This window comes from Peromyscus eremicus, chromosome 8a (genome assembly GCF_949786415.1).
Source record: "Peromyscus eremicus chromosome 8a, PerEre_H2_v1, whole genome shotgun sequence".
In the NCBI taxonomy this organism is placed as follows: Eukaryota; Metazoa; Chordata; class Mammalia; order Rodentia; family Cricetidae; genus Peromyscus; species Peromyscus eremicus.
This window is the reverse complement of record NC_081423.1, coordinates 4565866-4585799: the sequence shown is the minus strand read 5'-3', so window position 1 is coordinate 4585799 and position 19934 is coordinate 4565866. Positions and strand designations below refer to the sequence as shown.

General features: G+C 52.0%; 1 protein-coding gene across 1 annotated transcript in view; it reads left to right on the top strand.

The window, feature by feature from the left end:
• Ciita (class II major histocompatibility complex transactivator) overlaps positions 1-18536 on the top strand; it is a 52065-nt gene extending 33529 nt beyond the window's left edge. Inside the window, exons 11-19 of the mRNA XM_059270001.1 lie at positions 130-288; positions 1146-1217; positions 6758-6838; positions 7454-7546; positions 10222-10308; positions 15530-15613; positions 15724-15807; positions 17080-17176; positions 17665-18536. Coding sequence (XP_059125984.1) covers positions 130-288; positions 1146-1217; positions 6758-6838; positions 7454-7546; positions 10222-10308; positions 15530-15613; positions 15724-15807; positions 17080-17155 — 736 coding nt within the window. The 3' untranslated portion in view covers positions 17156-17176; positions 17665-18536. The remainder of the gene's footprint in view (positions 1-129; positions 289-1145; positions 1218-6757; positions 6839-7453; positions 7547-10221; positions 10309-15529; positions 15614-15723; positions 15808-17079; positions 17177-17664) is intronic.
• Positions 18537-19934: the final 1398 nt, after the last annotated feature.

Genomic DNA, 19934 nt, shown 5'->3' with positions numbered 1-19934 from the left:
GGTCATGAAGGTGGAAATCAAGCTAAGAAAGGGAAGGATCTGAGGAGGTGGGAGGTCCCTTTGTGGAGCCACACCTCATTGCGATCTAGCCTGGCCACTGTGCCTGGGTCTGAGGCCCTCCCTCCACAGGGCCGCCTTGAGTGACACAATGGTGCTATGGGAGTCCCTTCGGCAGCGGGGAGAGCCCCAGCTACTCCAGGTGGCAGAGGAGAAGTTCACCATTGAGCCATTTAAGGCCAAGTCTCCAAAGGATGTGGAAGACCTGGACAGCCTCGTGCAGACCCACAGGTGAAGGGGTTGGAGGTGGTTGGAGGCTATGCAGGTGGGCTGTCTGTCAATGTATGTTCTGTCCACAATGTATGTTACCCACTCTTGGAAAGGCCACCCAAGCCCTCTGCTGAAGTCCCACCCCGGCAGGGACCCTGAATTTGCCCTTTGCCCCATTCTAAGCCTGACAACCTGTACCAGCTCCTTTGCTAAAGCCACGGAGACACTGGCTGCCAGGGGTTAACAGGATCCCTTCAGTGTCTGCTAACTGAAGGGACCCTCACAGCCCCTCAGGCAGCCTAGACCCATTTCAGCCATAACAGAGCCAAGGTGCAGCGGACAAAGAAGAGGTTTTGCTGAGTCAGTCTCTCTCTCTCTCTCTCTCTCTCTCTCTCTCTCTCTCTCTCTCTCTCTCTCTCTCTCCCTCACACATGCTATGCAAGTACTCTACCACTGAGCTCCATCCCCACTTTTAGTTTTTATTTAGAGACAGGGTTTTACTAGGTTGTTCAGGCTGGCCTTGAATTGGATGTGTGGTCGAAGCTGGCCTCCAACTTATGATCCTCTCAAATGGCTGGTAAAATGGGCTCGTGCCACTCTGCCTGGTCCTAAGCTTGTTCTTTTTAAAGCATTTTATTTTTAACTATGTGTACATGTGTGTGTCTGAGTGCAGTGCCTATGAGGCCTTACACACACTCACACATCAAACCCCCCTTTGGAGCTGGAGTTACAGGCAGTTATCTCTCCAGCCCCCAAAAGCTGTTCTTGTCAGTGAAGGGTCAACAACAGCTCCAAGGAAAGCAGTGCTGGGTGCAGAATGTGGGCACTGGGGCATACCGATGGGGCTACACTTACTGACCGAAGCCCTGTCTCTGTAGGCTGAGAAACCCCTCGGAGGATGCAGCTCCGGATCTTCCTGCCATCCGGGACCTTAAGAAGCTAGAGTTTGCGTAAGTGAAGGGTGGGCGATTGTCTCAGTGACCCAAGGTTGTTTCTGCCATCTTAGCTGATCTTGGGCCAGAGGCATGGTGCAAGGGAGGGGAGAGCCTGGATGATTTCTGCCCTCTCTTACCACTGAGAAACCAGCTTCCACCTGCTGAGTGTGGCCTGTCTGGGTGAGTGCAGGAGACGCTCAGAACAGCAGAGAACTGGCTCATTTGCAGGACAACACACATGCACCCCCCCCACACACACAATGCACGCACTCACATGCTCACACACTCACATGCACATGTATAACATACATACTTGCACACACATGCCTTACACACACTCACACATGTACTCACATACATATAACACACTCACGTACATTTGTACACGTACACATGCCTCACACACATAACATCCACACATATACACACACACTCACATGTACACTCAGACACACATGCATTTGAACATATACACTCACACACATGCATACATGTGCATGCACACACAGGAGCTCATGCCTATTCACTTGTCAAAAGCTCTTTGAGGAGCAGAGACTGCCATACATGATAAGCATATGCCAGCAAGTTCCCATACAAGTTAGGCTGGGGGACTTTCTGGAGGAGGTGACATCATCACAAAAGCTTGAGAAATTGGGAATGAGCTCACAGGGGCTAGAGAGGAAGTCTTAAAGGAATACAATATGGAGTCAAGAGCCCAGTGTGCCCCAGACCAAGACCTCACACAGAGGGTGTCCCCAGGGCCTCAGTTTTGGTCCTTTCCCTGCTGAGCTAGGAATTGCACCCTGCTCCTGTGCCTGGGCTGATCACTCTCCTGGCCACATGGACTCCCCCAGGAGAATACATAGCCTGGCCACTGTCCTCTGAACTCAGGTGTCCTTACCACCTGTAGGGACTGAGCACAACCTGAGTGTTGAGTAGGCTTACTAGAGTTCCCAGTCATGCGCATGCTCAGACCCCACCCTGCCTCATACTTGCTTCTCTGGGTCTTCCCTCAGTTAGAAGGATCCTTCTTGAGAAATGTGGGTGTGTAACTCCAGTGGACTAGGGTCCATTTTGCCCAGGTCTGGTCTGGTTGGGCACTGAGAGTCTTGGATGCTTAGGAACCACTCCCTCTCAGCAAATGGGGCAGTTGGTCCCCCAGCTGTGCAGCCAGGCCTTGGAGCCACCTCCTGAGCAGTGCCACCAGGGTAGGAGGAACAGATGATAGGAATCTAGGGTGTCTGGGTTATGACAGGGCCAGAACATAGGCTCTGAAGAGCCCCAGGAGTTATATTTAGGTCTGGCTGCCTGAACAGCTCTTCCCCGCAATGCTGGGGATTGAGCCTGGGGCCTTGTACATACTAGGCAAGCACTCTACCACTGAGCTAAATCTCTAACCCATTTATTTGCTTGTTTGTTTGTTTATTTATTTTTTTGTTAGAGAGAGTTTCGTGTATTCCAGGCTGACTTCAAACTTGCTATATAGCCAAGCCAAGCTGTACAACCCTGAACTTCTAACCTCCTGCCTCTGCCTCCCAAATGCTGGGGTTATAGGCATGCTCCACCACACAAGCTTATGCAGCACAAGGAATAGAACCCAGGGCATTCTAAGCAAGCACTCTACTAATTAAGCTACATTCCCAGTCCATGTGTTTCCTATTCTGAAAAGGGGTTTTAATATTTAGCCCAGTCTAGCCTTGAACTTTTCTCCCCCTTGCCTCAACCCTGCCAAGTACCCAGGATTGCAGGATGTTCCACCACCTGGCTTTAACATGGCTTTTCAACTGCAAAGCATTTCCACTCCATTATCTAAGACAATGGGAGAAGGGTACTGATGTCATCTCTCATTTACAAATGGGCATAGTGAGACCTGAGAGATGATGTGGTTTCCTCACAGTTATAAGCACCAGGTTAGCCTGCCTAGCCAACAAACAAGCTCTGTCAGTGTTTGGTCCTGTTAGAGATGAGCTCCTTCCAGCCAGGTCTGGTTGCACACACCTGTAACACCAGCACTGGGAAGCTAAAGTCTGAAGATAACAAGTCCAAGGCCACTCAGGACTACATATGGAAACCTTGTCTCAAAGAGAGCCACCCACAAGATGCATGGTGCCTTTTACATAAAGTCCCCTTCGTGGGAAGAGTTGCCCAGGAAGACAGTCAGTGGACAGATTTGGAAACTGAGGCTAGGTGATGTTAGTGATTTGCCTGCAGTCCCAGCTGGTCACCCACTCACTGCCAGCTCCCCTGTACCCCCACAGATAACCAAGTCCCTCTTGTTTTCAACAGGACATAAGACACCAAATTTGTACAGAGGTAAAAATATTGCTGAAAAGAGGAAATGTCTGAAGACAGCCACAGGGTGCTTTCTGGCTTTGAATTATTTTCAGCTTAAAAAGCCCCTCCCTGGAGGTCGGAACTGCGCTCTGGGTGCCGGAGGCTGTAGAGTGGAACAGGCTAGAGCCAGACAAACAGCCACCTACAGGCTGGAAGCCCCAAGATGGTTCTGAGGAAGAAAGGAAGGAAACAAAGGACTATTTTGGGTGTCTAGTGCAACCACCTCCATGTTCCTCACCCTGCAGGTCTCTGTCTGATCAGTCCACTTGAAAACCCCCACCTGTATGTGAGGTGGGGGTGGATATATGTGGCTCAGTTGGTAGCATGCTTCTTAGTATGCATAAAGCCCTGGTTCAATCCCCAGCATGACCTACACGGCATGGTGGCACACACCTGCTGTCCCAGCATCTGAAGGCAGAGGCAGGAGAACCAGGAGTTCAAGGTCATCTTACACAGCAAGTTGGAGGCCTAGGCTAGAGAGCTTGTCAAAACAAACCAACAAATAAACAGGCCCAGCTTCATCATCCTTTTCCCTTATCTCCTCTCCACCCTCTTCCTCAGTCCCTTCCTACCTTGTGTTCCTTCTGGCTTTCAGTCTCCTGACAGGAGATGAGCTCTAGCCCCAGGCCTTTGTCATGGCTGCACCTCTGCCCTGAATGCTCCTTCCTTACACAGCAGATCCACCCAGGCCCTCGCTTCCCTCTGCCCATCTCCTTTTTTAAAAATTACATTGTTTGTTTGCTTACGTATTTAGATATGTGTGTCTGCACGCATGCCAGGGTGTGCTGTGGCGGTCAGAGGACACTTTGCAGAGTTGGTTCTCTCTGTCATGCCAGTCTGAGGGATGAAGTCCAGGTTGCAGACACACATTGCCCCACTGACTGTGTATCCCAGGGTTCTGAGGCACTTTCTGAACTTCCACCCCGGGAGTGTGTCTGTAGCACTTCGTATCTCTCAGTCCAGACCATGAACTAAGTTCTTTGATTGTCTGTGTGCCCTCAATGCCAGCTCTGTGCATGGGAGACCTTATATTTTGCTCAGGGCTTTCTTGCCCTGGTCTGGCACCTGGCAGACAAGCAGTGAGACTGGGGGATGAAGAATGAAGTGATGACGGCTGTTCTCTTTCCGACAGCCTCCTGTGATCAGGGCTAAGTACTGAAGGACCCAAGATCCAAAGGTGAAGGGATCACAGGGGCCCCCAGCACAAGGCTGAGCCCAGCTCTCATCTGTAGCTTTTGCCTAAAGCTTGAGGTCCCAGAGTTTGGGTCCCAGACGTGGAGGACACTCCAGAATTTAAGTTACTATGTACAGTAATCTTTTGATTTTTCACTAAGTATGTTCCTTTAGACAAACAAATCTTAAGTGGCAGTGTGCCTGTCAGCTTAGTACTCAGGGAGCTGAGGCAGGAGGATGGCCAGCCTGGGGTGGGGGGGGAGAGAGAGAGAGAGAGAGAGAGAGAGAGAGAGAGAGAGAGAAGGAGAACCCCCACGGGTGTTGTCATCATTTTATCAGACAATGACTGTTTCAAAAGAACTCCGTGCTGGTGACGCGACCAAGCAGAGCCGCGTGTCAGGAGGAGAGAACCGTCCCTGCAGTTGTCTTGATCTTGACATGTGTGCCATGACACGTGTGCATGCACGCGTGTACATGCGTGCAGTGAATAACCAAGCAAGTAAGCTCACTCCTTATTAACTAAACAAACTGAAGCCAAGGGCTGGCAAGACGGCTCAGAGGTTAAGAGTGCTTGCTGCTCTTCCAGGGACCCGAGTTCAGTTCCCACATCAAGCAGCTCACCACAGCCTATAACTCCAGCTCCAGTGGCTCCAGTCTCCTGGCTCTGACAGCCACCACCACCCCACCAAATTGTGACATACACTACACAGACCTTTACATTTACATAGAAATAAATCCTAAAGGTTCAAAAAATGTAATTTCAGGCTAAAAGTAAATATAAACCAAAGTTTTTATTTCTATTTTTATAATTTTAACTAAAATTTAGAATAAAGTGCTTTACACTGGATATATTTAGTCATTTTTAGAAATCAATCATGATCACTGTGCTGTCCTTATCTAATCGGTTCCCTTGAAATCTAGTCAATCAGGCTGTGTGAACTTGTGTGAGTTACCTAACCTCTCTGTGCCTTGGCTTCCTAGTCTGTAAGATGGAGGTAAGAAGACTCTCAGAACTGTGATTTGTATGAGACCTAGGTTGACTAAGAGGCTAGCATGTGCTAAGTGCTCAAGAAATGGTTCTCTCTTCTTCTTTTGCTCTCACTCTTTTTGAGACATAGTATCGCATAGTCCAGGCTGGCCTCAAACTCCCTATTCAGCCCTGGATCCTTCTGCCTCCATTTCTAAATGCTAAGAACTCCACCAACTGAACTGTCTCCCCAGCCTCCACCCAGTGGAGCAAAGAAAAGGTCTGGAGAGAGAGAGAGAGAGAGAGAGAGAGAGAGAGAGAGAGAGAGAGAGAGAGAGAGAGAGAGAGAGATCTGTGATAAGGTGCTTGCCTTACAGAGTTTGGGTCCCCAGAACCCACAGGAAAGCCTGGTGTGGCAGCATGGATCCTAGCATCAGGGGAGAGAACTCCCCAGTGTACTGAATCAGTGAGTTGTAGGTTTGGTGAAACCCTGTCTGGGGGGCGTGGGGAAGGTAGAAAGAAATTGAAGAAGATCCCTAACCCTGACTTCTGACCTCCACACCTATGCATAGGAACACATACACACGGGGTTGGGTGGGTGGCAGATATTTAAAAATGCAAAAACAAGCTGGGCAGTGGTGGCACATGCCTTTAATCCCAACACTCAGGAGGCAGAAGCAGGCAGATCTCTGAGTTCAAGGCCAGCCTGGTCTACAGAGAGAGTTCCAAGACAGTCAGGGCCACACAGAGAAACCTTGTCTCAAAAACACAAAAAAAGTATAAAAAATAAAATGCGAAGACAGGCAGCCTGGTGTGACACTGGGAACAGACCTTGGCTGGTACTGGGGAGGCACAGGGTAAGGGTGAGTGAGTGTGTGTGGACATCAGCAGGAACAAGAAGTGAAGTTGAGGAGTCCCAGCAGGCCTCCCAGTGGTCCTCAGCAGGAGCACTGGGAGCCCAGCAGGAGGGATAAGAAGCTGGGGAGGCAGGGAAGTGGCCTCAGACTGTCCTTCCGGCCTGCTTCCGGCCTGCACTCCACTGTGGCTGGTCCAGTGTCTGACCTCCGCCATTGCTTCCTAGGTTGGGTCCGGTCTTGGGTCCCCAGGCTTTCCCCACACTGGCAAAGATCCTTCCGGCGTTCTCATCCCTGCAGCACCTAGAGTGAGTTTCAGACCCTGGTTCCCCTCACCCTGCGCTCTCACAAGTCCTGGCCCCCTCACCCTGCGCTCTCACAAGTCCTGGCCCCCTCACCCTGCGCTCTAAGAAGTCCAGACTTTGTCTCTAGGGCACGTTGGGGGTTTTTCTCCTTGTCTCTTTTCCCCTCTGCTCCCCACTACTTTCTCAGCAGGGGATCTGTGTGGGGGGCCAGATGACCTCATTGTGAGGACTTGTGACCCCTAGTACAGGGAAGGGACAGAGGATGGGAATCACCAGATTTAAAAAAAAAAGTTTGGAGTTGTTTTGCAAGCTTTGAAATTCTTTTCCCCACACAGTCCACTTCACTGCTCTTAGCAACCCTAGAGGGCAGACAGGTGGGGGCAGGAAGCTGCTCAACAGTTGAGGTCCCAAGAGGTTGGGGTAGCTGACCAGCTCAGGGGGCCCCTACAAAGCCAAGCTGAGTTTCTAGTCCATGGTGCTAGCCATGGCCCCTGGCCTGCTGAATGGCGCCCCCAGGTGGTACAGGCCAGCTCCCACACGCTCAGAGTTAAGCTAGTGTGGTGTCACTAGAGAGGAGGGCAAGGAGGGCCAATGACCACCATCTGATCCCACTTGCAGCTTGGATTCACTTAGTGAGAACAAGATCGGGGACGAAGGTGTGTCGAAGCTCTCAGCCACCTTTCCTCAGCTCAAGGCCCTGGAGACGCTCAAGTAAGTACAGTGGACCCGCCTCCCCACAGCTTCAATATTCTGTCCTATATCTGCCCTCCACTGTGCCGTTCACTCGTTCTGTTCTGGGTCATCACGCACTCTCCTCTCCAGCCACTGCTTATCCATTCAGTCTTCTTCCTCCAGGGACCACCTCAGCAACACCGCCCACCTCTTTTAAGACAGCGTCTCTCTCTGGTTTGGAACTCACCAGTTATGTCAGATTAGCCAGCCAGGGAGCCTCAGTTCCACATGTCTCGACCTCACCTGTGGATTACAGGCATGCACCACCATGCCTAGATTTCCATGTGGGTTCTGGGGATCAAACGCATGTCTTCATGCTTGTGAGACATGCACTTTACTGAGCTGTTTCTCCAGACCTCATTGATTGGATTAATGAACAGACTTAAAGAACCCTTGCTATCACAGGCAACAGTGGAGACCCTGAAGATCCTGCTCTCAGACCTCAGGCATCTTCCCATACAATAAACCAGAAGCAAACAAATAAATAAGTCATACTTACAATGCAGTAATCTGGGCATCATAGCAATGGGGAGCCTGAGACAGTAGGATAACCGTGAGTTAAGGCCAGCCTAGAGAACCAGAACCAATCTAAAAAAAAGTGGGGGAAAGCTGGCAGGTGGCTTAGCCAGAGAAGGTGGCTGCTGCCACGCTTGACAATTTGAGTTCCAGCCCCAGGAGCCACACGGCAGAGGGAGAGAACGGACTCCTGCACGTGGTCCTCCAACCTGCACACACACTAAAAAACAGAAAGAGAAATACTGATTAAAACAAAACACTGTAATAAAAGTTTAATGAGTGAAACCACACTGGGATGCTAGAAGGGACGCGACAGGTTAGGAATTAGCAGTAAAACCTTATCTGGCGACAGTTTTTTAAACCGTTCTGGGCTTTGGGAAGTTAAAGGGGAGTGGGTACGGGAGGTGGACATGGTTTCCCGTTGAACCTGCATTGTAATGAAACCTGAGGAACTTGGTGATCCCAGGAGGGACTACAGCAGGAGGCTCTTGAGTTCCAGGCCAGCCTGGGCTACATAATGAGACCTTGTCTCAGAATAAAAACTTTAAAGGGGCCAATAAGAGGACACAGAGGGTGAAGGACCTCTAAGTTTTACACCTGGAGACCTGAGTGTGGTCTCCAGAACTCGTAAAAGTGTGTCAATGCAAAAACATTGCTCTCGTCCTAAAAGCAGTTAAGAGTTTATTTGGGAGCCATTTTGAGTGACTAATGCTCAGGAGCTCAGATTTAGATTACCACAAATTCCGTGTTCCAACATGGAAGCAGCTTCATGAAGTTTTACAGTTTTACAGAACAAAGGAAATCATAAACCAAGGTATGGTGATATTTTATTATATATTTATTATAATAAATATGTATAAATAACCTATATTTATTATATAGGTTGGTTACATCTACACCAAGGCAAGTTTAAAGTAGGTTGGTGGTGTGGGGTGTGTGTGTGTATGTGTGTGTGTGTGTGTGTGTGTGTGTGTGTGTGTATGCACGCGTGTGCTCGTGCTCAAACCTTTAATCCTAACACTCCGGAGGCAGAGACAGGCAAATCTCTGAGTTTGAGGACAGCCTAGTCTACAGATCGAGTTCCAGGCTAGCCAGGGCTACACAGAAAAATCCTGTCTCAAAACACAAAACAAAACAAACAAACAAGACACACATTAGTGGGTACATTAGGATGGGGGAAGCTTTTCTGTAGGCCCGAGATGCTGTCCGATGGCAGTCTTTCTTCTGGGTTGGTGGAAGCTAGTGGTCAGCTAAGTTAATAGAGTCCAAGAGGTTTCTATCTATTGGCCACAGGAGGTTTGCTCTGTTGCAGAGGTGGGCAGGGGGTGTGTTCCCGGGGTGGCTGTTCCCAGGGTGGCTGTTCCCGGGGCTTTCCACCCCTCCCCATCACTGCAGGTCTATTCCAGCTCTGCAAACACAGCTTCTCTCCAGGAATTCTAATTCACAACTGCACAGCGTCGTCCTCGGCCACACGTACACAATGGCAGCACACCCCTCCACACACATACAACAATAATACATTTTTTAAAATTTAAAAGCACTGGCAACATAGCAACAATAGAGCACTTGTCTAGCATGCATAAGGTCCTGGGTTCAATTCCCACAACAAAACAAACAAAACATTTTTTAAAAAAATTTGTCAACACTCCATGTTATAAACTAAGAAGGCTGAAATGCTCCAAGAATTCCTGTGGCAATTTCCTTGATATACAGTGTAGGGGTCTCCATAATTTACAATAGTCTAGGTATACCACAAGATAGATTTCCCTTCCTCTCACCTGTCTATTCCTGGACATGTACACATTTATTGAGCACCTACTGTGTGCAGTTAGAGTGCTGGAAAACAGTCCAAGGGAAAGTATCACTATCAAATCAGAGAGCAGGTGGAGGAGGGGAGCGGTTTCTCTGCCATCTACCTCTCAGTCTGCCACCCACCCTCTCTGTAACAAAACCTTCATATTTGTAAGTGGTTCCCGTGGGTTCATCCACATGACCCATGACCCTCCCTGAAGCTGGCTGTCACAGGTCTGTGGCTACAGGCCATCTGTGAGGCAGTACATTCCTAGCCTCATGATGGAGGCCAGTGGGAAAGGGAGATCCTTCCACTCCTGAACTGTTTCCTCCCTGTGTCCCTGTAGCCTGTCCCAAAACAGCATCACCGATGTGGGTGCCTGCAAGCTTGCAGAAGCCCTGCCGGCCCTGGCCAAGTCCCTCCTGAGGCTGAGGTGAGTGGGGTGCCCCGCTGAGAGGGGTGGGGAGATGGAGGGCAGGAAGATGGTCCCCTCTTGCTGGCTGCAAGGTCTGTGTCACCTACCTAGACAGAGCTGAACATCACCAGAGCCCTGGGGCAAGTTGCTTACTTGTTCCAAGCTTCTATTTCCTCATCTGGAAAATAAGAATTGTGTCATTGGATCATATGTCATACCTCAGTCTGTCCCTAGTGAGCAATCTGTCCCTTACGCATCTACCTGCAGCAGGAGAGTCCCACAGTGCAGGCTTCTGAGAGGTCCATCACCATTCCAGTCAGCGCTTACACTGCCACCTCCTGGTGGGCCTCGGTGTAGCAGCTCCAACTCTTTCAGCAAATCTTCCCTGTGGTTCTAGGAGCTGAGATGGGAACTGAGCTTGAACCAGAGTCCCAGTCATTCAGCTCAGCACTAGCAGCTCTTGGCTAAGCAGCTGGGAAAGAATTTCCTTCCCCCAAGCCATCTTCTAGGAAAGGCAACTTCTGACCATCTCTACTGGGGCAGCTACTTCTACATCCTTCCAACCAGGTCGTCTGTGCGGATGAACAGGTCGTGCACTGCACACTTCCTAATACATGTACTTGGTGCTCACCTAACACCCTAAAGTTGTGCTAGGTGTACAGTATTCCCTCACTTAAACTGTAGGGTGTCCTTACTTTTGAGTTGCATACTAAGACGGAAAACACAGACATAAAAAAGGTATTTTTAAGACCGTGATTTATTCTAGGAAGGGAATTGGCATGTACCAGGAGAGTAAAATGGGAGTGTCACCAGTTTATTTCAGAGAGCAGGGGTGCTGTGACACGCTGAGACATGGCCCTGTGTGGGGAACTAGAGGTGAGGAGCTCGAAAGGGCAGCAGGCACAATGGCCTCAAAGCAGGAGAGAGGATGGATTTTCAGGGGCAGAAGGGCTCCCGAGGTGGCTGAAGCTTCCTCAGGATGGAGGGATGGGAGGTGAGATGGGAGGGTGGGAGGTCAGGAAAGTCCAGATCACACAGGCAGGTGCTTGTGGGCCAGGCAGGCTTGCTAACTACCATCTCCAGAATCCTAACAAAGACCACTTAAGGAAACAAGAAGTTACGAGGACTCACAGTGTGAGGATGCAGTCCTTCATGGCAGGGAGCATGGTGGTGGGGTGTGAGGGTGCAGTCCTTCATGGCAGGGAGCATGGTGGTGGGGTGTGAGGGTGCAGTCCATCATGGCGGGGAGCATGGTGGTGGGGTGTGTGTGAGGGTGCAGTCCATCATGGTGGGGAGCATGGTGGGGTGTGAGGGTGCAGTCCATCATGGTGGGGAGCATGGTGGTGGGGTGTGTGTGAGGGTGCAGTCCTTCATGGCAGGGAGCATGGTGGTGGGGTGTGAGGGTGCAGTCCATCATGGCAGGGAGCATGGTGGTGGGGTGTGTGTGAGGATGCAGTCCTTCATGGCAGGGAGCATGGTGGTGGGGTGTGAGGGTGCAGTCCTTCATGGCAGGGAGCATGGTGGTGGGGTGTGTGTGAGGGTGCAGTCCATCATGGTGGGGAGCATGGTGGTGGTGTGTGTTAGGGTGCAGTCCATCATGGCGGGGAGCATGGTGGTGGGGTGTGTGTGAGGGTGCAGTCCTTCATGGTGGGGAGCATGGTGGTGGGGTGTGTGTGAGGGTGCAGTCCATCATGGCGGGGAGCATGGTGGTGGGGTGTGAGGGTGCAGTCCATCATGGCGGGGAGCACGGTGGTGGGGTGTGTTAGGGTGCAGTCCATCATGGCGGGGAGCATGGTGGTGGGGTGTGTGTGAGGGTGCAGTCCATCATGGCGGGGAGCATGGTGGGGGTGTGTGTGAGGGTGCAGTCCATCATGGTGGGGAGCATGGTGGTGGGGTGTGTGTGAGGGTGCAGTCCATCATGGTGGGGAGCATGGTGGTGGTGTGTGTTAGGGTGCAGTCCATCATGGCGGGGAGCATGGTGGTGGGGTGTGTGTGAGGGTGCAGTCCATCATGGCGGGGAGCCTGGTGGGGTGTGTGTGAGGGTGCAGTCCATCATGGCGGGGAGCATGGTGGTGGGGTGTGTGTGAGGGTGCAGTCCATCATGGCGGGGAGCATGGTGGTGGGGTGTGTGTGAGGGTGCAGTCCATCATGGCGGGGAGCATGGTGGTGGTGTGTGTTAGGGTGCAGTCCATCATGGCGGGGAGCATGGTGGTGGGGTGTGTGTGAGGGTGCAATCCATCATGGCGGGGAGCATGGTGGGGGTGTGTGTGAGGGTGCAGTCCATCATGGTGGGGAGCATGGTGGGGGTGTGTGTGAGGGTGCAGTCCATCATGGTGGGGAGCATGGTGGGGGTGTGTGTGAGGGTGCAGTCCATCATGGTGGGGAGCATGGTGGTAGGGTGTGAGGGTGCAGTCCATCATGGTGGGGAGCATGGTGGTGGGGTGTGAGGGTGCAGTCCATCATGGTGGGGAGCATGGTGGTGGGGTGTGTGTGAGGGTGCAGTCCATCATGGTGGGGAGCCTGGTGGGGTGTGTGTGAGGGTGCAGTCCATCATGGCGGGGAGCCTGGTGGGGTGTGTGTGAGGGTGCAGTCCATCATGGCGGGGAGCCTGGTGGGGTGTGTGTGAGGGTGCAGTCCATCATGGTGGGGAGCATGGTGGGGTGTGAGGGTGCAGTCCATCATGGTGGGGAGCATGGTGGTGGGGTGTGAGGGTGCAGTCCATCATGGTGGGGAGCATGGTGGTGGTGTGTGTGTGAGGGTGCAGTCCATCATGGTGGGGAGCATGGTGGTGGGGTGTGAGGGTGCAGTCCATCATGGCAGGGAGCATGGTGGTGGGGTGTGAGGGTGCAGTCCATCATGGTGGGGAGCATGGTGGTGGGGTGTGTGTGAGGGTGCAATCCATCATGGTGGGGAGCATGGTGGGGTGTGAGGGTGCAGTCCATCATGGCGGGGAGCCTGGTGGTGGGGTGTGTGTGAGGGTGCAGTCCATCATGGCGGGGAGCCTGGTGGGGTGTGTGTGAGGGTACAGTCCATCATGGTGGGGAGCATGGTGGGGGTGTGTGTGAGGGTGCAGTCCTTCATGGTGGGGAGCATGGTGGTGGGGTGTGAGGGTGCAGTCCATCATGGTGGGGAGCCTGGTGGGGTGTGTGTGAGGGTGCAGTCCATCATGGTGGGGAGCATGGTGGTGGGGTGTGTGTGAGGGTGCAGTCCATCATGGTGGGGAGCCTGGTGCGGTGTGTGTGAGGGTGCAGTCCATCATGGTGGGGAGCATGGTGGGGGTGTGTGTGAGGGTGCAGTCCTTCATGGTGGGGAGCCTGGTGGTGGGGTGTGTGTGAGGGTGCAGTCCATCATGGCGGGGAGCATGGTGGTGGGGTGTGAGGGTGCAGTCCATCATGGCGGGGAGCCTGGTGGGGTGTGTGTGAGGGTGCAGTCCATCATGGCGGGGAGCCTGGTGGGGTGTGTGTGAGGGTGCAGTCCATCATGGTGGGGAGCATGGTGGTGGGGTGTGAGGGTGCAGTCCATCATGGCGGGGAGCATGGTGGTGGTGTGTGTGTGAGGGTGCAGTCCATCATGGTGGGGAGCCTGGTGGTGGGGTGTGAGGGTGCAGTCCATCATGGTGGGGAGCCCGGTGGCGGGGGTGTGAGGCAGCTGGTCACATCGCCTCTGTGGTCAAGAAGCAGAGAGCAATGAACAGTGTTGCTCAGCTCACTTTTTTCGTTTTTTTTTTTTAATATTATTTTTATTTTATGTGCGCAGGTGTTATGTCTGTGTGTACACCTGTGTGCCAAATCCACACAGTACCTGCAGAGGCCAAAAGAGGGTATCAGATCCCCTTGGACTGGAGTTACAGATGGCTTATGGCTATCTCATAATACAAAATACTTCATTCTAACTTCAAAGTCCCCATAGTCTTAGCAGTTTCTAAGTTTTCTTTTTCCCATGGCCAACACAGGTGACCCCTTCTGTGGTGTCACATGTGGCCCTAGTGGTTTCTGTGAGTGTGTCACACTGTGAGATCCTGGCTAACACTTAGTCCACCGCACAAACCAGCAAGAACCCAGCTGCTCTCCCTACAGTGACCCCCTCTTACCCATTTTACAAGTGAACAACAGCATGGGGAGAGAATCGAGTGAATTCCCCAGACAGAAGAGGCCTGTCTTTGAACCTGGGAAGTTGTTCTCTGGAGTTTCCAAATGCTTTGGGGTGGGAAACACCTCTCCTCCCCTCCTCCCCTTCTCTCTCATCTCTCTCTCTCCCCTTCGCTCCCCCTCTCTCCTCCTCCATGACTCCATGAGTGTGTGTGTGTGTGTGTGTGTGTGTGTGTGTGTGTGTGTGCGTGTGTGTGTGTGTGTGTGTATGTTACTAGGGATGGAGCCTAGAGCCAGTGCATGTATACCAGACAGGCACTCTATACTGAGCTCTAACCCCAGCCTTCTTTTAACTTTCTGATTTGAGGGGCTGCAGTTAAGAGCACTGGCTGCTCTTGCAGAGAACCTGGATTCAATTTCCAGCATCCACATGTGGCTCACAACCATCTGGAACTCCAGTCCTAGGGGTCCCTTGCCCTTTTCTGGACTCCTCAAGCACTGCACACACATGAAGGCAAACCACCCATACACAAAAATAACAAAAATAAAAAAAACAAAACCAACCTTTCCATTTTGAGACTGGGTCTCATGTATCTCAGGCTGGCCTGAACTTGTAATTCCTCTGCCTCAGTTTCTTAAGTAGCTAGAATTACAAACTGAGCCACCAAGCCCAGTGTACAAATTCCTGTCCATGCTGTAGTTTCTTGAACTCACTATGGAACTACAGAAAAGTGGCCTTAACTCTCTGGGCCTCAATTAGTCCATCTGTAAAATGGGACAGTAGGGCCTGCCTGGGGATGTAGTTCAGTTGGCAGAGTGCTTGCCTAGCATGTATGAGGCCCTGGATTCATTCCATCCCCAGCACTGCATAAACTGGGTGTAATGGCACATTATAATAATCCTAGTACTCAGAAGGTAGAGGCAGGAGAATCAGAAGTTCAGAGTCATCTTTGACTATGTACAAGTTAGAGGACAGCTTGGGGATACATGAGACCTATTAGACAGATAGATAGATAGATAGATAGATAGATAGATAGATAGATAGATAGACAGATAAAGCGGAGCAGTCATTTCAGTTGCGTGTGGATCCCACCTGGCCCTGAGCTAGCTCAGCACCCCAAACCTCTTCCTTCCCCCTCTGTCGCCGGCAGCTTGTACAATAACTGCATCTGTGACGCAGGAGCCAAGAGCCTGGCACAAGTGCTTCCGGACATGGTGTCCCTGCGGGTGATGGAGTGAGTGTGGGGGTTCAGGGGGACTTGGGGAGGCAGGGGGTCTCCCACCTGCATCATGGGAAGGGTTGGGATGGGAGTAGCCAGGCCTCAGGATGGACCTCTCTCTTCAGTGTCCAGTTTAACAAGTTCACGGCTGCCGGTGCCCAGCAGCTGGCCTCCAGCCTTCAGAAGTGCCCTCAAGTGGAAACACTGGCGTAAGTTGCATTGACCCTGGGGTTGGAGATCTGCGTGTAACTCTAGACTTCAAATCCCACCCCTTCTGAGCAGTGTATGAGCTGGCAAGTGATTTGCCCTGCAGACCTTAGCTTCTCCATCTCTGAGACCATGATGTGGTATTTATAGAGAAGACTTGAGATGGTCATGTTAGGCAAGACAAAGAAAGATGTTTTTGTGGGAGCCAGGGTCTCATGTAGCCTAAGTTGGCCTGGAACTCACTATGTAGCTAAGGATGACCCTCTTGCCTCTATCTCCCAAGTGCTGAAACTATAAGCATTTACTTCCACATGCAATCTCACATGGCAACGGGAATCAAAGCCAGGACTTGGTGTATGCTAGGCAAGTGGTCCAACACCTGAGCCATGGCCCCAGTCCTAAACTTTTAGGACACTGTTGCCACATAAAACACTCAATAAATATTTCATCAGGGTTAACCATATGAAATTGCTTAATCCAGTCATTCTTAGAACATAAAAATAGCAATTTCATATAGTTAGAACCATTTTTATTTGTTTTTGAAGCAGAATTGCACTTCAACTCATGATCCCCCTGCCTCAGCCTCCTGAGTGCTGGTACTATAGATGCATGTATTGTGCCCAGCTTTAAACTTATTCTCAAAGCCAGTGTGATGTTTGATGTCCAGTACCTTTTGTCTTCAGATGGCTTTGATCTGCAAAGTTGTGCCCGTCTTCTCGGATAGATATCGGCATCTCTAGATTCTTTTCTCATTGTGACCATGACACCTGGCAGGAGCAATGAGAAGGAGGAAAGGTGCCCTGGCTCACAGTCTCACAGGGTGTCATCCATCGTGGCGGGAAGGCACTGGTTACAAGAGTTTGTGCCTGCAGCTGCTCACACACTATCAGGAGCAGCTAGCTCTGGAACTGGCCTGGCTATTGCCTTCCCAGTTCCACCCACAGTGACCTACTTCTGCCATCGAGGTCCCACCTCCTAAAGATTCCACAGCCTTCTGGGGGGAAAAGCATTCAAAACGGGAGCCTGTGGAGGACAGACCACACTGAAACCACAATAGGATCCACTTTACAGCTAACGAGACTATGGCAGAGTAGATCAGGATTGAAAAAAGGCCTCCTAGCATCCTGGTCACCCACGCTGACCTGTATGCTGCCAGGTGGGGTGTGGTTAAGGTTCCATGCAGAGTGGGAGGCGGGGCTGCGGGTAGCTTGCCCTGGGGAGTCCTGGCTGCCTTCCCTCTAACCTGGCCCTGGGGTCCCTTGTCCCCTCTGTAGAATGTGGACACCCACTATCCCCTTTGGGGTTCAGGAACACTTACAGCAGCTGGATGCCCGGATCAGCCTGAGATGACCCTGCTGTGCCCTGGACAAGGTAACTGTGTTGGACTCCAGAAAGGGGAACCTCAGGGACATCTGGGTCAGTGTCCTCATAAGGGGGGACCAAGGGCATCAAGCAAGGCTGGGACCACGTGTCATCTGGAGCTATCCTGTCTCCAAAGTGGCGGGTGTCCTCCAGACTTTGGGGACTTGGGCCGAGGAACCTCCCTGAGATCAGGCTTAAGGACTTAGGAAAGACAGGCAGAGCCAGTCACCTATCACCCCCTCTTGGTATTGGGAAGTCCTTCCTTTGAAACTTTAAGTCTTTCTTGTTGCTGTTTCTCTTGGGTTCATCTTCATAGGAAATTAATACATTTCCTGCCCACAGCATGAAGACAGTTGTCCCTCACCCACCCCTGACTTGTGTTGCAGTTGCCCTCCAGTCCCTCCTTCAGCCCCCCACATTCTGACATCCCCTCCTCTGCTGTCAAGGCTTCCCCATGGAAGCTCATTGGCTCACCTGTCTCTCCTGATCTCCCACAGCATGGACTCTGGGACACTGACCACGCTGGACCTTGAACTGGGTACTGTGGACTCTGCTCTTCTGTGGGCCGTATTCCATGAGAGTCGGCCTCCGGTAACCCTGCCCCTGCAGGCTCGGAGTTGGGCTCTGCCTAGATGAGGAACGGACACATGTCTCGCTCTTCTCCAGGCTGCAAGAGCAGCTACAGGCTCTTGAGTGCCAGGCAGGAAGCTGGCCCCATTCAGTGGCTGTGAGCAGTGGCGGGCAGGCTGGGGCTGCATTCAGTGGATCCACCCAGGAGGCCGAAGGCCTTCTCTTTGACGGTCCAGGCCAGAGCACGGAACTGAAGCAGCCAAGCACCTGCCTGGCCAGGCCAGGGCCAGCCTGGTGAGAAGGCACTTCTCCCCTGCCGCTCCCCTGACAGGGCCTGCTGTGCAGACACTAAGTGTGGCCCTGGCCTGCAGACCTCTAAACGCAGCAGGGAGTCTACGGCAGCTCTTTCTACTTGTGGTACTGTTTCCACAAACTTTCAGTCAAGGCCTGAGCTGGCTACGACCCTGGATGTGAACCAAGAGCCAGGAACGGTAGACTGCAGGACAGGAGGGCTGCAGCCGGGAGCTGCTCTGCCTCTTCACATACTCACTACATTTCAAACGCACTCTCACTGCAGCTCTGGGGCTTGGTTCATCCCGCAAGTTCCATCTGGGGGATCCCTTCTGTCCTGGTATCCAATGCAAAAGAAACCACCCAAAACACAAGAACTTAAAACAGTCCACACTTCCATTCTGCCCCAACCCCTGTCCTTCAGGCAGGCTCAGAAGAGACAGCCCACCTGGCCCCACCAAACCTCTGAGTCAATTGGGGCAGCTAGAAGCCGGACTGGAATCATCTGAAGGCTTGCACCTGTATGTCTGGTGCATGACATGGGAGCCCTGAGTCCATAATAGACAGCTGGCTGGGGACTTCTCCAAGGGGAGCTGGCTTGCCTTCCTCATAGCACCGTGTCTGTATTATAGGGTGACTCCCCAGTGAGGGAGAACAGAGAGGAGAAAGTGAGGAGACACAGGCCAGCAGAGACCACCTCATAACAGGCTGCATAGCATTGTTCCTACCACATTCTGCAGTATAGAACATGCACGGAGCGCATGTGCACACCATACAGTCCGGCTCTGCCCAGATCCTGCACCTTCTGCAAGGATCTTGGTAGATTCTAAGATTCAGTGAAAAGTTATTATTCCCAGGCCCGAGGGCTACAACAGTGACCACTGGTACAAAGGAGTGTTCTCTTCTACTGCCCCACTGCATCCTGGGAGCAGTTCCCAGAACCAAGCTGGTCGGCCTTAGCTGCAGCCAGCCAAAAGGAGCAGGTAGCACCAGTGCTGCCCTTCTTGTTTTCCCTGGGCGCTCTTGCTTTGAGGTCAGGAGCCACTGATCCTTCCATCAGGACAGTGACAGTGTGCTTTCTTGCCTTGGCAGAGGGAGCTGTCTGTGTGGCTCCAGCATGCCAGCCCTGATGCCAATAGGACTGGCCCGCATCCCAGTGAGTGGGAATTGGGCTGGAGGGCCCAGGGAGGTGGTCTGCATGGTTGTTTGGGGGTTATTCTCAGAGACAGGTCCAGCTGCAGAGGGCACCTGTGCAAGGCATCAAGCTCAGGGGTGGCACATGGAAGTCCCACTTGTGTGGCCACAGGGGAGGGTACTGAGGCACTCTCCAAGGCAGATATCTGCTGCACTTACCAGTCAGGTAGGCAGACCTTTACCTCTGCCTTTGGTCTGTCTGGAGATGCCAAAAGTACCTCTCCTTACTCTGCTGAGGGCTGTCACTTATTAATGGGTTGATTTATGTAAGGCACTCACTATAGTGCCAGGGACACAGTAAATGCTCAACAAACCTCACTGGTTCTAGATCCTGTGTGCTGGGCAGCATCTTAAGCCCTCTGGCTCCTGAACGGAGGTAGCTTAGGACTGGGTGACACCAACTCTCAGTTGGGCTGCCTGGTCTCATGCTCCATCTCACCATATATGCAGAAGCAAGTGTGTCAGGAATCTTCTGTGCCTTAGATTCCCCATCTGTAAAACGGGCAGAGCCGTGGGATCATCTTCACTGGATTATGTAAAGACTCAATGTGGAAACAAAAATATTAATAAAACAGGTCAGCAAAATGGCTCAGGGGTAAAGCAAGCCCAGTGATTGGAGCTTGCTCCCCAGGACCCACATGTGGAAGAGAGAACCATCCCCTACAAGTTGTCTTCTGAAGTTTCTGTACACATACATATACACAGGCAGAAC